The sequence below is a fragment of the Limanda limanda genome, chromosome 18 (genome assembly GCF_963576545.1).
Source record: "Limanda limanda chromosome 18, fLimLim1.1, whole genome shotgun sequence".
NCBI classification, from domain to species: domain Eukaryota; kingdom Metazoa; phylum Chordata; class Actinopteri; order Pleuronectiformes; family Pleuronectidae; genus Limanda; species Limanda limanda.
In genome coordinates, this window is record NC_083653.1 from 1,870,122 (window position 1) to 1,887,458 (window position 17,337).

General features: G+C 44.8%; 2 protein-coding genes across 2 annotated transcripts in view; both read right to left on the minus strand.

Moving 5' to 3' along the window:
• Window positions 1-241: 241 nt before the first annotated feature.
• LOC133024412 (E3 ubiquitin-protein ligase TRIM39-like) lies at window positions 242-2,450 on the minus strand. Its single transcript, XM_061091506.1, has 2 exons — window positions 2,382-2,450; window positions 242-2,298 (listed from the first exon to the last, which is right to left on the minus strand). The coding sequence occupies exon 2, from the start codon at window positions 2,294-2,296 to the stop codon at window positions 656-658; it is 1,641 nt and encodes a 546-aa protein (XP_060947489.1). The 5' UTR covers window positions 2,297-2,298; window positions 2,382-2,450; the 3' UTR covers window positions 242-655.
• Window positions 2,451-13,250: 10,800 nt separating this feature from the next.
• Window positions 13,251-17,337, minus strand: part of hivep2a (HIVEP zinc finger 2a) — an 80,369-nt gene continuing 76,282 nt past the window's right edge. Inside the window, exons 15-18 of the mRNA XM_061091417.1 lie at window positions 15,681-16,545; window positions 15,448-15,538; window positions 14,639-14,758; window positions 13,251-13,970 (exon numbers count right to left, since the gene is read on the minus strand). Of these exons, the coding sequence (XP_060947400.1) occupies window positions 13,278-13,970; window positions 14,639-14,758; window positions 15,448-15,538; window positions 15,681-16,545 (1,769 nt within the window). The 3' untranslated portion in view covers window positions 13,251-13,277. The remainder of the gene's footprint in view (window positions 13,971-14,638; window positions 14,759-15,447; window positions 15,539-15,680; window positions 16,546-17,337) is intronic.

A 17,337-nucleotide genomic window follows, 5' to 3' on the forward strand; every position in this document is an offset into this window, starting at 1 on the left:
ATTAAAAACGTTTACAGTTTAGCAAATTTTTCCACGATCATTGAGACAGATCTCTTGCAATAAGATGTAGTTTAGGCCCCTTAACATTTATCTCAGTGCAAAAAACTGAACCTGTGATCTGCTCCAAACACTGGAACCTCGGACTGTAATCCTACGAGTAGTGTGATGTGAGGAGGAACTGCTTTAGTCTTTAATATATAAATCCAGCTGAGCTGTGACATGAAAGAATGACACAACAGAATCTGTATATATTCAGTTTATTATGTAAATATTTCAACGATTGAAACACCTGATAAAACACTTGAATTAAAACCAACACCACATTATGACAGTAAACTTTACCATTCTTATATAAAAGGATCAGACAGTAACAATAACTAGAAACATGCACTGGGTCCATACATTTTTTCCAGATTTATATGGGGTCCCTGTGACCTTTGACCAATGTATTTCATTAATAGATCTTTGATTCAAAATGATAAATAATCAACATTTTCTCATTTGTTGTTCTCTGAGGCCACCATGACCTTTGACCTTTGGCTACCAGATTCATAACCAGTTCATCCTGGATTCCAAGTGAATGTTTGTACCGAATTTGAAGAAATTCCCACTTGACTTTCATGGGTTTCGTGTTCTCCAGAATGGGACGGATGAACTAGTGAGTTTGAGGTACAGGTGTAATGATGAGAGGGGCGGAGTTTCTTCCATAAGCATTCCACCCAGGGTAGAAGAACGGATAAAGTTTCTCTGTAAAGCAGCAGCCTGTGATACAACCGATGAGTGATTTAGAGTCTACATTGTAAAAAGACACCTCACCTTTGTTGTAGTCTACAAAGACGCCCAACTTCTGAAGCTCTTCTTTCAATATTATAGGTTCTGAGTCTGCAGTTGTTTTATATTTGCCCCCATCCAATAAAATGCACCAATATCCATTTTCAACTGACCGACCCAGCCAGTTCTTTCTCTCCACCGACTCCCTGACCACACCAACGACCCAATGTATCTTTCCTTTCACCTGCACCTCAAAGTAAAACTTCCCTGTCGTGAATCCCTCTTTTGCCAAAACCTGACAAAATACATGAAATCTCTTTGGATTGTCTGTAACTTTGTCCTTTTCAATGTTGTCTTTTACTGTAACTTGTTTTCCGTCTTCGCTTATGACAAGTGAGTTATGTGCAGTGTCAGGGTCAAGGGTCAAGTCGACCGCGTGCTCTCTCATTCTTCTCATTCGTTTCATTCTGATCTCAGGAATCTCTTCCATTATTTCCTCGACTCTCTGTTTCAGCCGAGTCAGGTGACCTCGTGTTGCCTGGAAAGACAGGTCAGGGCCGAGGTCTGTGTCGGGACAGCTCTCGTGTGGAGGTTTGGACAAGGTCAGGAAGCTCTGGAGGAAATGATAGTGATCCTGTGACTGTGACAGATGTTCCAGCTGACTGCTTCGGCTCTTGAGCTCAGTCACTTCCCTCCTCAGTTCTTTGAGAAGCTCTTCACCCTTTTGCTTTATTCCTCTGTGCCTCTGCTGGATCACTTCAACCAGCTCGGCCTGGCTCGCCTGAATGGACCGGATCAACTCGGTGAACACCTGCACGGCGGCTTGTTCCTCCTTTTCAGAATCTACCCGGCTGACATCGAGTAATTTTTCAACCTCCGCTATCTTCTCAATCCGTGTCTGTATCAACTTCTGCATGTTTGCCTGTGTCTCGTATTTTGTTGCCGCTACTTTTTCATATTGCTCCTCCAGGAGGACGGCCTTGTGACCCTTGTGATCAGCTGTAAAACACAGGAAGCAAATGAAGGCCTGCTCCTTCAAGCAGTACAGCTCGGTCATCTTGTTGTGTGTCTTGCACATCCTGTCGTCGAGATTCTTCACTGGCTCTATTAATGTGTGACCTTTGAGCACAGCAACTCTCCGATGCGGCTCCAGGTGTGACTCACAGAAAGAAGTCAGACACGTCAGGCAAGATTTAACGGCCTTTTCTTTTACCTCAGAGCAGAAGTCACAAAGAACGTCAACAGCAGGAAGCTGTGGGCCTGGAGTCGAGGCTTTGACTTGAACCAACTTCTTAAACTCATCAGCTAACTCTGAGATGAAAGTGTTGACTTGAAGTTCAGGTCTTGTGGAGAATTCCCGTTTGCACATGGGACACTGGCAAGTGTCTCCGCTGTCCCAGTACGTGTGGAGACATGAGCTGCAGAAGTTGTGTCCACACGACATCGTGACTGGGTCTGTGAACACGTCCAGACAGATGGAACACAGTAACCTCTCCTCTGACAGCACACAGCTGGCTGAAGCCATATCTGGACAAACACATGGGAGGCAGTTATAACTCATATCTGTACTGAATAATCTGTTATAGATTTAATGGAAGGTTTAAATTTACCTGTGAAGTTTGAGAGTTTTAGAAGCAGCAGCTTGAAGTGACGAGCAAACTGTAACTTTCCTCGTTGAGTTTCACTTCAGCTTGATGACGCTGGTGATGGCCCCTCCCCTGCTGCTCTGCTCCACTTCCTGGTTTTGTTTAACTCTTTCCACTCTGGTCACATTGGGAACTACGGTGGCCCTGAGAGCTCAACGCACAGCAACTTAAGAAAACACATGCAAGTGGACAGAACACATGCAGGTGGAAAACATCTTCATCAATTTCACAACACAACACTACACCAGTGTTAATTTTGGCAGCTATTTTTGATTTAGTCTTAGTCTTAGTCTTTTGACGAAAATGCATATTAGTTTTAGTCTAGTTTTAGTCATTTTTATCCTTCTTAGTTTTAGTCTAGTTTTAGTCGACGAAAACAAATTACATTTTAGTCTAGTTTTAGTCACATTTAATAGCCACATTAAACTCCTTATCTTCCCTTCTCAGGTCCAGGGACCCCCTGTGTTGTGTCTACAACTGCGTACTAGTCTAGCTTGCAGTACTTAGGTTGTCCATTAGATGTCCCTCCTATAGGTCTATAGCAGGGGTCGGCAACCTTTACTATCAAAAGAGACATTTTGCCCCCTCTTCCCCCAAATAAAATTTGTCTGGAGCCGCAAAACATATTTGATAACAAAGCTGATAAAATGTTATATAAAGTTAAACTATACTAATCTGTAGATTATTGCATTTATGAAATTATAGAACAACAATAAAGAAAACTGTTGACATTTTATTTATTTTTACCTGTTACAACAAAGGGAAACACCAAATGCTTATGAAGAGGAGAAGAAAATACACAGGCAAGTGTAGGCCTACTTTGAAATAAATTAAACGCAGAACTATGTAGGGTTATTTGAGTCATCCCCATATTTGTGGGAAATGTATGAAATAAAAAGTACCCTATTTTGAAATAAATAAAAACATATAGCTGCAGCCTATATATTTTAGTTGGCGTTGGCGAAATGTGAAAACAAAAAGTGAAAGCAGATCAGACCGGAGGAGGAAACTGAAGCTCGGTAGAAACCAGCTGCAGCTTCTGCTCTGATCCAGAAGCTGCGGCGCTGATCTCAGAGCAGCTGAGACCAGAGAAACTCTGTGTTTTCACTGTTTCCATAGTTAAGAAGCAGCCGGGGAGTCAGTGAGCGGCCTGCTTCACATGAAAGAGCTCTGATCTCTGTCTCTCTGAGCGAGTGCGCGGGGGCGGAGCCTCGGGACCGGTGCGCTGTCTGGCAGCAAACACACACACACACACACACACACACACACACACACACACACACTCGCCGCTCCGGGTACTTCATGACGGCCTGATACGATTATGTTTTTAAAAATTGTTGTGACTTAGTCAACCGCCAACATTTTCGTTTCGTCTCGTCTCGTTAACGAAAATTAAAATAGATTTCGTCATAGTTTTTATTTTCAAAGATCCATTTCGTTACGTCTTCGTCTCGTCTGAGTCATGGGAAAAGGGGCGTTAACGAATATTTTTCGTTATCGTTATCGTCAACGAAATTAACACTGCACTACACAACATATCACAGGAACGTGCAGCAATGCAGAAAACGACAACGGAAGTGTTTCCAGAGGACAACTAAAAGTGATGGACACTGATGTCATAACAATATCTAAACAAAAATAAAATTACAATATTGCCTCATTTCCAGTTAACTTTTGACTGAATGTTTTAACGGGAGAAGACACATTTAAAGCCTCTGATCAGAGACCATATGTCCCTCGGAGCTTTAAATAGAGCTCAAGCTTCATGTATTTTCAGGCGAGTGTGTTTCTGGCCTCGACTCTGGAACTGGCACCGCTCTACCTCGACTGAGATGAACAGCCTGGACGATGAGACGCTGCCAGCTGGAGGACGTCCAGGTGGACAGACACAGGGACACACAGGGACACACAGGTTCACTGTCCCACGTCACAGAAAGATGCACTTTCAGTTTGGAGGTAAATCAGGAACCATTCATGTTCTCATCTGAGACTCTGGCTCCGAACCATTCACAAGCTGGAGTCCAATCAGCCGGTTGGACTAAAGAGCGGCTCAGCACATTTCCTCCCAGTTGCATTTTCAAACTGGAAAAAAAGAGCAAATAAACAAGCGAGTGTTTCTGTGTGTTCAGCCAGATTCTGTAAATAGACGGAGAAGACATATGGCCGTGCAGGGCGGCAGGTGCAGGCGGTGAGGAGCCCCAGAGGGAGGAGCCTCCCTCTGGGGCTCCTCCCACGTCAGCAGATCCTCCGTCTCTGCAACATTCTGTCATCTGTCGTTCTGCAGCAGGGAAATATCACAAGGAGCTTAACCAGGGAAATGAAATAAAACTACACAAACGTCCCTAGAAGCTGTTTTGTGAAGCAGAAGTTTGTCGTGATCTCAACGTTTGATTCACACAAATGAACTTGATTCAAGTTAATTTCTGAATAAAAACGTCTGTTTCAGTTTTATTCTTTCAAAGTTACAGACGCTCACTTTAGGAAATTACTGGAATATGTTAATTTATAGACTTCTATTACAAGAGCTTCTTTCTCCAGTAACTTAAAAGCCTGATTGTTTCTGTCAAACTATTTTAAAACCAAAAACGTCCTTTAAAAATAACCTTGAGGGTGAATTATGAAAACATTAAACAGGAGTTTATCGTTTGTCCTGATTTAAACTTCTGAATTTAACGATTTCTGTCAAATCAGTGAATCTGTGTATTTGTAGAAATGCCCTTTAAGGCGTTTTTAAGATATCGTGTTTACAAGAATGCTACGTTCATACGAACAACAAGAAAAACCTTCTGCCTCCGGCCACTAGGTGTCGTCTGGAAAAGTGAGGGTTGGTCCTTTAATGACACGATCATTCTAACACATCTGGAACTGCTGGACAACTGCTGTGTGTCGGGGTGAATCTTTAACCAGCAGTGTGTGTGTGTGTGTGTGTGTGTGTGTGTGTGTGTGTGTGTGTGTGTGTGTGTGTGTGTGTGTGGCGGGGGGGGGGTCACATGCATTAGCCCCTTACTCCCGCCACAAACAAGTCGGGGCGTTCCAGTAAATAACCAGCAAACAATTTATCTGTGCCCACATCTGGTTCTGGTTGGACACACACACACACACACACACACACACACACACACACACACACACACACACACACACACACACACACTTGATGTAGTGAAGGTTTTACTTCCTGTGACTCAGGCGTCTTCTCGGCCTCCATGTTTCTTGAAGCTCTTCCAGGAAACGGAAGGAAAACATTTTGTCATTTCTTCCAAACGACCACATCTGTGTGTGCACTACCTCCGTCCGCCAACAGGGGGCAGTGTGCAACTGTGCTCAGCTCCTCTCCTCCTTTTTCTCATCTCTCTCTTTTTCCTTATTAAAATCATAATGGACAGAAACCGTCTCCTCCTCTCTTCTTCTTTTTGTCTCCAGTTAATATTAACGTGGAGTTTCCATTCTTCTTCTTTCGTTTCCTCTCAATCTTTCTTCATCTTCTGTTTTATTTTGGAAACAAAAGGAGGAAGATTTTTCGCAGTTTATCCACTTTCCTCCGTCTCTCATCTTTAATCGTCTTTAAACAGTTCAAGATTTCTTCTCCTCTCTCTTATCCTTCGTCCTCTTTCCTCCTCTTCTTCTCTTTCCTCCTCCAGATGAACTCTTCCTCTTCTTCTTCTATCCTCCTCCTCCTCTTTACCTGGACTCCGCTCTTCTGTTTCTACAATAAGAATAAAGACTTTTATTCTATCTTCTTTTGTTTTACAGATTATAGGAGATCAGCCCGAATCAGCTGTTTCCAGAAAATGGAAACATTTAAACCAGATTAACTTAAACAATATATATATGATTTTAGTGTTTGGAAGGTCAAAGGTCGCTGCCACCTTACTATACTGACATCAATAATTCATACGCCTTCAAGGAAAGTAGAACTTTTATTGGATTTCTTCCCTGAAGTGATTCTGGACGAGGCTGACGTGGTTGGAGGTTAAAAGGTCAAAGGTCAAAGGTCGAATGGATTTTACAAAACAACGTGAACACATCTCAGGATGTAGTTGTGAGGGAACTTTTTTAAAATTGGGATCAAAATATGAACGGATACGATTTTGGTTCGTCAGAGGTCAGAAGAGCTTCGACCTCACGACACAATAATTCATAAGGATTCAAATTGTTAATATATGAAAAAAGAGCCTCAATCCGGGTCTTTGTCACGGCCTCGGAACGGAAGAGGATTTGAACAAATACAATAAAAACTGATTTCCGAACCCATAGTCTGCATCACATGTATAAAATGATTCTGAACAGACGAGGACGTAAACTGTCATTAAACGTTAAATATTATAAAAGTCTTTCAAATTCTGCTTCTTCCTCCGCTTTGTTTCTGCTTCTGTTCTCGTCTTCTGACCTCCTCTAATTTTAGAAATGTTCCTGCTGGCATCTCCCATAAAAAACTAACAAATTGAGCTATCTCACTTTCCATTTGGACACACACACACACACACACACACACACACACACACACACACACACACACAGACACACACACACACACACACACACACACACACACTAATTGCACCTCTTTTTTCCTGGCTGCTAAAAATGGAAACTTGTTTATTCCAATGAACAGATGCCTCCATGACACACACACACACACACGTTTGTTCATGTATCTTAGTGTGGACACTCGTTAACACTAAACACCCGCTGGTCTCTCACCTGAACTCAAACTAAACCTGAATCTGACCCTGAACCAGGTCCTCACCCCCACACAGTCAAAGTGGGTCAGAGACTGAGGACCGGTCAACATGTCCCCAGGCTGCAGGTTGTAGGCTCGATATGGTCCTCACAAATATATCTGTACCAGTACACACACACACACAGACCACCCATGGCTCTGTGTGTGTGTGTGTGTGTGTTCCTTTACACACACACACACACACATCTCACATCACACTCTTCACTGGGTGTGTGTGTCACTCAGCTGACTCGTCTCTCTGGTTCTTCTCTCCAGCAGCAGAGTGAAGGATCCTCAGAGACCTTCTTCTTCTTCTTCTTCTGCGTGGGAGGACGAGACGAGTCGGAATCGAACCCCCGGGCTCGGTCGGGGACGGACTGAACCACTTTCAGGCCAAATTGAGCCTTTGTCAAGTCTCGCCTCTGCTCCGCTCGCCCCGGTTACGGTTGCTAAGCGAGACAAACAAGTGGCCCCGGAGTCCGTCTGCACCGAGGACACCTGTGGATTTAATTGAGTCATATTTCTTATTTAGCCTCGTTCAGCCGCAGCTTTGAGAAAATGTGGTTTTCGGTGTCGTCTCCAAACACCAGCGACCAAATTCATATTCATAAGTAAAAAAAAGCCTGAATAGATTTCACGTCTGCTGGAGAATCAGATCCAACGTGTCCCAGCGTTTAAATAACAAGAGAAACGTGTGGAGACGGATCCGTCACATCAACACAAACAAGAAACTTCCACTCGAGCTGTTTCCTGAGTGTGACCCCACGATCGACTTGACCTTTGACCTTTTGGATATAGAACATTTTCGTGAATAGCTCACGAATTTTTGCGGTGAAAGTTTGAATGCTTCTTGGTTTTTTAACATTTCTTTGTTGTCGAGTCGATGATAAAGAATCGGACGTCTCTTCGCTGATTGTTTTCTCAAACACAGTTTGTCACCAAACTGCAATGCATTCTGGGATATCGGCCCCGAGAAGCATCCTCACTTCCAGAGCCAGTAGATTCCAGTTATTAAGATACGTTCTATAAGTTATTTGTCTAAAAGCACTGGTATCAGACCAGTGCTCGCTGCTCACAGGTCCAGTAACAGGAAGGAAACTGGTCTCACATCATCTCTGAGTGAAAAGCTGGAAATGAAACTGCAACAGTTTGAAGTTAAATGCAGAATCTGCAGAACGACATTTCCTAAATGGAGCCAGAAAAGTCTCTAAAGTGTTAATTACAGCCGGGAACAGCAGTTAAATGTGGTGTTCCCCTCCACCCACACACACACACACACACACACACACACACACACACACACACACACACACACACACAGACACACACACACAGACACACACACACACAGACACACACACACGGGGAGTCCCACCACAGCCAGTTTGCTACTAACCATCAAGTCGTGTAAACAAGTCGATTTGGGCGACACACAACCTGAAATGAGAGCTCTCTTTTTACCCAGCATGCATCTGTCCCGTTGCGTGAGATCGTGAAATCTCTCCCAGTCGGGAAATGATACGCTGAGCGACGTCCCCGACATAATTAGTGGTTGCTTCATGAGACATGATGGTCTGAGTGTGTGTGTGTGTGTGTGTGTGTGTGTGTGTGTGTGAGTGTGTGTGTGTGTGTGTGTGTGTGTGTGTGAGTGTGTGTGAGTGTGTGTGAGATAAGGAATGTGAAAACACAACCAGCAGGGAAGATACTTTAAGATGTTGGTGATTCCTGCTGCAGGAAACGACTGTGACCTCAACAACCACGTGATGTTTGCACCTCTGTCTGTTTGTCTGTTTGTTTGTTTGTCTGTTTGTTTGTTTGTTTGTTTGTTTGTTTGTTTGTTTGTTTGTTTGTCAGCAGGATGACGCAGAAACTCAGACAGTTATTTCCTTGAAATTTGGAGGAAAGATGGAATATGAGCCAGGACAGAATCTATGGATCTGTTGTTTCTTTCTTTCACGATGTGAGATGTGATGTTTGGATATTTTCACCAACGTCCCAGAGAAGAATTCATGAAGCTGCATGAAACGACAGAAATATAAGAAGAGGACAAACACTCCCTGAATCTTCATATCATCTTATCTGATATGATCTTATCGTCTCGTGACATGTTTTGGTTGATGTGTCTCTTATTGTCGCACGTGAACCTTCAGCTTCTTCCTCAAGCTCCAGTAGATTTAGAACCAGATATTAAGGATCGTGAATTTGACTCTGTCCTCGACCTTCTTGATTTTTTCACTGTAGATATCAACAAACTATTAATATGAAATCCTCTGAAACAGATTCATGTGTAATAAGAGCTGAAATCACCTTCTCAGATAATAAAGACATAAATATATATATATAATAAATAATAGAAGTAACTTACTGATTGATTGATTGACAGGTGCTTGTTTTTCCTGAACACAAAAATGTTCAGGTACAGTCTGCATACTCTAAAAGTTACGCTCAAGAGTAAACACATGGAAGAACAGGCTCAAAGGCAGTGACACACACACACACACACACACGAACACACACACACACACACACACACACACACACACACACACTCGTCTCAGGGGAGATTTCCATATGCTCGCAGCGCTGAACCATGCAAACTACACTCACACCTCACAAACCTGGGATGAAAGTGATTCCTCCGAAACACTAATCAGCTCCAGAAATAACTCTCTTGATCAGCGTCTCCCAAACGGCCGCGGGACTCACCGCCGGGAGGACAGACTGACAGAGCAAATGTAAGATGACACCAACCCAGTTGTGTCAAAAATGAAAGGAAGGAAGCACAGAGAAAGAAGTAGACAGGTAGACATATGTGGGACATGGCTAATGACAGGGAGTACATTAAAATTAGAAATGAGAGGGAGACAGGAGCAGGATGAAGACGCTGGTACAGTCAGAGTCGTATGTGCTGGAGACTTATTCACTGACCTCCTTCAAACACGGGATGAAAGAGACTTTTTACACAAAACACGTCTGAAGTGAAGCGTCTGACTCTGTTCTCACTGCAGCTTCACTTCACACAACATGAAAACACAATAAATGTCATAAACACGGAGGAGAAAGCAGATTTGGTTTATGTGAAAACCACACCCACAAGACACAAGGAAGAAATCAAATATAAAAAAAATCCTCAATACAGCTTCTATTATAGTCTTTAAGAAAAAATTCAACTTAAAATTCTACAAAAAATACTGCAAATTGGGTTTTCTATAATAATAACTTATACTGTCCGTAAATCATTGATTGATTGATTGACTCTCAGTAAAGGCGATCAATCAGTTTGTATTTGATTTGCATTTAATTGCATTATTTATTGATTAAGTTTTATTTTCTTTTGATTAAAAGAAACAATCGAGAGACAAATATGAAAGATATGCATCCCAGTTTGTTTTGATGAACGTGTTTAATATGTTTAACCTTTAATCCATCGACGAGGTTCATCTGCTTCCGTTTGTTTGTTTGTTGAATTGTTCTTTATTGTGTTATATATGAAATTTATATTTTGAATCTTATAAATTTCTTACTATATTTCCCCTTGTGCTGCTTTGTCAAATTGAATTTCCTCTTCAGGGGATTTATAAAGTCTCTATAAAGTAATTTCTTCATATTAATATGTAATTAACACATATAAACGGTAAATTAAAGAGTTACCATTTTGATTCATGGTGTTTTAAAGGTTAAATCCTGATTATTGATGAAATCAAATCAAAGTCTTTATTGTAATTGTACGAGATGATAAAATGAAATTCTCAGATCAGCTGCGTCCGTGCGCCGCCATCTTGTTTCCAGTGAAGAAATAAAGCACAGACAGATAAATTACTGTATTTATATTTATTTGAAAACAACAATCCATTTTTTCCACTTCTACTGCGATTCCTTGTTGACTGGGGTCATACATGATATTTGTATTAATTCCACGGAACACCATCACACACGTTACCCTTTTATATGCACATTTACCTTTTTTTTGTCCTTTTTTTGTATTGTATTGTCGTCATTTCTATACAATGACTTGTGCTTTGATATTCTTGAAAGAGAGAAACAGACTTTTTTTAAAGACATTGCTGTCGTCATGATAAGTGTATAGAACAGAGGGAGGATCCAAATAGAAAAGAGTGGTAAGAATAAGAGGATATACTGGTCGAGTACACACCGATACAGAAAACAGAGACACACACTCACATTGCACCTGCCCGACTCCACCAGGACCACACCCCCGACCCCCCCCCCCACCTTCTCCTCCCCCCCGACTCTACGACGGGTTTGAAGTACAACTGCTGTTGCCTTGCAACAAATACTCCCCCTGCTGGTGAGCAGAGCTCCGGCTAAATATTGCTTAGCTACAAAATGAAATGAAGGAGCGGAGGAGAGGAAACGCAGAAAAGACCCGAAGACTGAGAAGCTGATTGTTGCTTTTTGAGGCTTCAGAACAATTCATCTTCAATTTCAATGAAAGTTTGCTGCAAAATAAAAAAGGTCAGAGAGCTCGTCTTTAGAAATATAAGGTGCATTTATCAGAGAGTTTGCTGAACGTGTTTGTCTCCAGATGAGAAGAGTTCAGACACGATGAGAAAGAGAAGTTTGTCTTCGGGGTTCGACTCAAGATTCAAGATTCAAGACTCGATGCTGAACCGACTGGAATGTTTCCCCCTTTTTAAAAAACTGTTTTCATTCAAGCAAAAGTCACGTGACGCAGAGTGGAGCCGTTCAGCGGCTGGAGTCGAGGGAGGAGTGTTAGAGGGAGGAAGAGGAGAAAGAGGAGGAAGAGGAAGAGGCGAAAGAGGAGGATGAGGAGGAGCAGAATGCCACGGTGCAAGAAGGCATGTTCATTCACTTAATGCTGAGTCTGAGCCTCGCAAATAAAAAAAGAAACAAAAGAAATTAAAACCAAAAAGTTTTAAAACAAAAAATAAATCACAACCAGAGACGAGAGAAGAGCAGCAGAGAAAATGTACAAGCTCATAAATACATAACCTTAATGTGAATGTCATTCTATATGATAAGTGCAGAGAGAGAGAGAGAGAGAGAGAGAGAGAGAGAGACTCTATATTCTGTATGTATTCATATGCTGGGTAAATATTCATCTTACTTCTATGTGTATATAGCTCCAAGCAGAGGGTGCTCACTTAGACGTATATAAATAGGTCTAACATATAAAGCCATAGTACAGTGTTTATATATCCTCGCCCTAATGTCAGCGATAGCAAAAAACCCATGCTTTACATAGAAAAAGGCATCCACGACATTTAAGAAAAAATTTACAATTTATGAAACATGGTAACAATAATAAATAGTATTATATAGAATTGCCGCTGTACACAAAAAAGCCATTTTTTTTAAAATTTCACTCATATAAAAATATGTTTTAGTGCAACCGTACGTAATAGTAATATCCATAACTTCACATCGCTTGTCCAGACTTTTTAAGGTGTCCAAAAAGAGAGAGAGAGGGAGAGAGAGGAGGAGGGAGGAGGAGGAGGAGGAGGAGGAGCTTGCATTTATTACAAAGCTGATATTATTGTATTTACATTTACCTTCCTGCTTCGTTTGCTTATCAGAATATAAGCAACAAAAAAAGGTTGAAAGAAAAGGCACACGCAGCTGTCCAGTCTTTTGTTTCCGTACCGATTCTAACCCGACTTCCTCCTTCCTCCTTCCTCCTTCCTCCTTCCTCCTCTCTCTCCTTCCTCCTCTCTCCTCCTCTTTCCTCTCCTCTCCCAGTCGAGCGCACGTTGTTTCCGTGCACGTTTGCAAATCCTCTTTAAATAAGAAAGTGTCCGATAGCAGACATGTGACAGCATGCTGCAGAAGTTCATTCATGTTCTTTGTATGTATCTGAGAGAGAGAGAGAGAGAGAGTGTGTGTGTCTGTGTGTGTGTGTGTGTGTGTTTGTGTGTGTGTGTGTGTGTGTTGAACTAGAAGAAATGTGTGTGTAAAGTGTGCAAAGGTCATTTCTCTCTCGGTTGCACTTCATCCCTTCCTATTATCCCAAAACAAAAAAGAACTCCTCCTCCTCTCCTCCTTCTTCCTCTCCTCCTTCTTCCTCTCCTCCTCCTCTCCTCCTTCTTCCTCTCGTTCTTCCTCTCCTCCTCTCCTCCTTCTTCCTCTCCTCCTCCTCTCCTTCTTCCTCTCCCGCTCTATGACACGTCTCTGCTCCTCTTTGTGCTTTCCTCCTCTCCGTCTCGCTCCGCCCTCGGAGGTCTGGACGCCGTCGGAGGCTGGAGGGCGTCGCCCGCGGGGCTGTGAGGGTGAGGAGAGGAGGTGGAGGATCGGGGGGAGGAGGGGCCTGGCGGGTGGGCGGGCCTGAGCTCCAGGCCGCTAAAGTGCTGAGTCCCCGGGGGCGAGGGCGAGGGGTGAGGAGAGGGCGGCGACCTGGAGACGGAGGGCGAGCGGCGCTGCTGATGGAGGGAGTCAGGGGAGGAGGAGGAGGAGGGGGAGGAGGGAGGAGCTCCGCCTCCATCTTTACCTTCACCCCCCCTCAGGCCTCTGTCCGCCGGCTCCTCGGCGTCGATGCAGAGCGAGGCGATGGCGTTGGTGCACGTCAGCACGCCCTCCTCCTGCTCCGGCCTCACCCCCCCGCCGTCCCTCCCCTGCGAGGACGGGTGAGGTCCCGACGACTCCCTCACCCACTCCCCCCCCCCTCCTCCCCTCTCCATGAAGGAGATGAAATGTGGGGGGGCAGCCTCGCCGGGGGTGGAGTCCTCTGACGTGCTCTTCTGCACCGCCAGGCGCGGCGCCCCCTGCTGGGCGAGAGGGACGGAGACGGAGGCGTGGACGGAGCGAACCATCTGGATCCCTCCGATGGGGGTCATCGGGTAGGGAGAGCGCACCTGGAACCACAATGACCACGTTCAAGGATCCAGTGAAGGTAAAAAGACACAAACACACACACAGACACACACAGACACACACATTAAATCTGTAATATATCATATTAGAAACACAGAATCTAGAATAGTGAGTAAAGTCAAATAAAGGAAAAACAAAAGTACAGAAGCGTATTGCATTCACTTGAAATTTTTTAAAAGCTCTGGGTAAAAAAAATAAAGTTCGATAAAAACAGGATTTTTCCTGTTTTCCGAACTTTTTTTCCCCCTGTTTTTCCGAGATAAAAATCCTGTTTTTCGCTCAAATTTTTTTCCATGCTTTTATTTTGAAAGTGACGTATAGCTTCCATAGACGTAGCGTCAAATAAACCTGAAAACATCAGTCTCGACCATCTTTCAGGGGAAATATGCTACAGATAGGTAGAGGATAGTTTTTATTTTTGTCCCGTTAGTGGCTTTATTATAGAAGATTGATGTGTAGTTCCTGTTATAAGCAGGTTGGTGTGGACTCTTGTTTTGAAAGGGGTTCTATCGATAGAGAAAAGTGAAGGAAAATAAACGAGTGTGATGTTCCGAAGGCTTTTTTTTTTTTTCAAGTGAATGCAATACGCTTCCGTACTAAAATGTAGAAAACAAATAAAATCAATATGATAAAAGTAAGCTGTCGTCACCTGGAGTTGAGAATGAAGAGGAAGGTGACTGAACAGGACTTGGTGAGGCGGGCTGGACTGGTTGCCGTGGTTACCGGCCTGCCGCTGCTCCCCCAGTGACGGTGAGTCTGGACGAAGTTCCTGGAAAAACACGAGAAACACGAGAGCAGTGAAACAAACTGAAGATCTGATTGAATAAGTTGATTCGTCCAAAGAAAACTTTGAAGAAACCTCAGACTCATTTTTTAAATCTGACGTCGACATTCAAAAAAATAATTACACGCACTCAGTTCTAGTTTTAATAAAAACACATTTGACGCTTCGTGATGAAAAAGCAAATATGAAAATGAGCGTGGTCGGACGTGTCGGTAGAAAAACAAATGAAAAAGAAACAAAGTCTCAGTCGAAACTTCTCGAGTCTGAGAAAAGGTTTTTAAAACATGAATTTATTATTTGAAGAACAGACGATGATCAGTTGTTTAAAGTCGCAGCCGCAGCAGAAGCCAGAGTTTGAAGTGGAGCTCTTAAGAAGAAAAACAGCCGAGTTATTAACCGCAGCAGCGTCGGCCAAGATCCCGTTACCACCAGAACCCAGCAGCCCCATCTTCCCTCATCCCTCGCTCCGACTCTTTCTTCCCTCGTTCTCTCTGAATGTTTCTGCTCCGGCTGCCAAACGCTTCTCTTCTCTTCACTTTGTGCATCAGCTGCTTTTCTTTCCGTCTTAATTTCTACTTCAGGTTTTTCTGCCTCGACGCAACGACTCACAGAGTTTAGAAAATCACCGTTGAGAAGTGAACTGGGAGATAGAGAAGCAACAAACTGGTTCTTACCGTCTCCATCTCCGAGCTGCTCCTGCGACGCCCCAGAGAAGAGAACTCCCCCTGACCCGCCGGCCTCAGGCTCCTGGCGCCGCCCTGCTGGCTGCAGGTCGCAGGTGCACACACATAATAACAACGATTAATATCTGTTTGATCCTTTTTACAGGAACGAAATACGATAAGAGGTAAATCCAGAGAGTTTATCAGATATGTTGTTGTCAGATTATGGTAAACAGTGACCTCACCTTGGGGGGTGGAGCTGCGGGTGGAGTCCACGGCGAGGGGACAGAGGCCGGAGCCCCCCCCGGTGGCGACCTCGTGGTGAGAGGTCACGCTTGTAGTCTCTTCCTGCCGGAGACGTGGGTCGGGACAGAGGGGAGAGCAGTGAGAGGTGTGTCCTCCTGGGGGACAGGTCCCTCCGGTACCCCCCCGCCGCCCCGTGGTCTCTCTTGGGGGAGATGTGTCTCAGGGGGGAGACGTCCCTCCGGGGCGAGAGGTGTCTGGGCCGGGGCGAGAGGTCGCGGCGTGGCGAGAGGTAGCGGCGGGCGGAGGGCGAGGAGGAAGGGGAGATGGGGGAGGGGCAGCCGGAGTGGTCCAGCCCGGGGGAGGAGAGGCGGGAGGAGGAGGAGGAGGGGGGGTCCGGGGAGTGGAAGGACAAGTCTTCATCCATGGAGGAGCCGGGTGGAGCCAGCAGCCGGCTCCCCAGCGCCCTCTGCAGGCCGTGATGGTACTCGTGACCACGCTCCCTCGCCGCCAGGTCGCTGGGCGGAGCCTGCGATGTGATCTGGATGCTCGGCACGGTGGTGAAGTATCCAAACAGCGGCGGCTTGTTGGCGTGTCCCAGGAGGTCGGAGTGATGAGACAGGTGAGGAGACGGGTGGGAGGCGGCCATGGCGCTGATGGACATGGCGGGGAGGCCGTACGGCGTCGGGCTGGTGGAGCGGGAACGAGTCTTTGGAGTCGAGTCGCCATCGTAGTCGTCCTCTTCATCGTCTTCATCGTCATCGCCGTCATCCTCGCCGCCGTCAGAGTCGTCTGCATCGGAGAACTGGTGGTCGGCCATCACGCCGCGGGAAACCTTCTCTGACCTCTGACCTTCATCTCCGCCATCTACGAGGCGATGAGGAGGGAGAGAGAAGAAGAAGAGGAGGATGAGGAGGAAGAAGAGGAGGAGGAACAGACCAAAGGAAGAGGAGACGAGAGAAGAAGAAGAGGAGGAGGAGGAAGAAGAGAGCAAAGGAAGAGGAGAAAAGAGAAGAAGAAGAGGAGGAGGAAGAAGAGACCAAAGGAAGAGGAGAAAAGAGAAGAAGAAGAGGAGGAGGAGGAGGAAGAAGAGACCAAAGGAAGAGGAGACGAGAGAAGAAGAAGAGGAGGAGGAGGAGGAGGAGGAAGAAGAGACCAAAGGAAGAGGAGAAAAGAGAAGAAGAAGAGGAGGAGGAAGAAGAGACCAAAGGAAGAGGAGAAAAGAGAAGAAGAAGAGGAGGAGGAGGAAGAAGAGACCAAAGGAAGAGGAGAAGAGAGAAGAAGAAGAGGAGGAGGAGGAAGAAGAAGAGGAGGAGGAAGAGACCAAAGGAAGAGGAGACGAGAGAAGAAGAAGAGGAGGAGGAGGAAGAAGAAGAGGAGGAGGAAGAGACCAAAGGAAGAGGAGACGAGAGAAGAAGAAGAGGAGGAGGAGGAGGAGGAGGAAGAAGAGACCAAAGGAAGAGGAGAAGAGAGAAGAAGAAGAGGAGGAGGAGGAGGAGGAAGAAGAGACCAAAGGAAGAGGAGAAGAGAGAAGAAGAAGAGGAAGAGGAGGAGGAGGAGGAAGAGACCAAAGGAAGAGGAGACGAGAGAAGAAGAAGAGGAGGAGGAGGAGGAGGAGGAGGAAGAAGAGACCAAAGGAAGAGGAGACGAGAGAAGAAG

What these genes read in the sequence shown, in the direction of transcription:
- LOC133024412 (XM_061091506.1), bottom strand. Translation starts at nt 2,296, where the DNA reads ATGGCTTCAGCCAGCTGTGTGCTGTCAGAGGAGAGGTTACTGTGTTCC.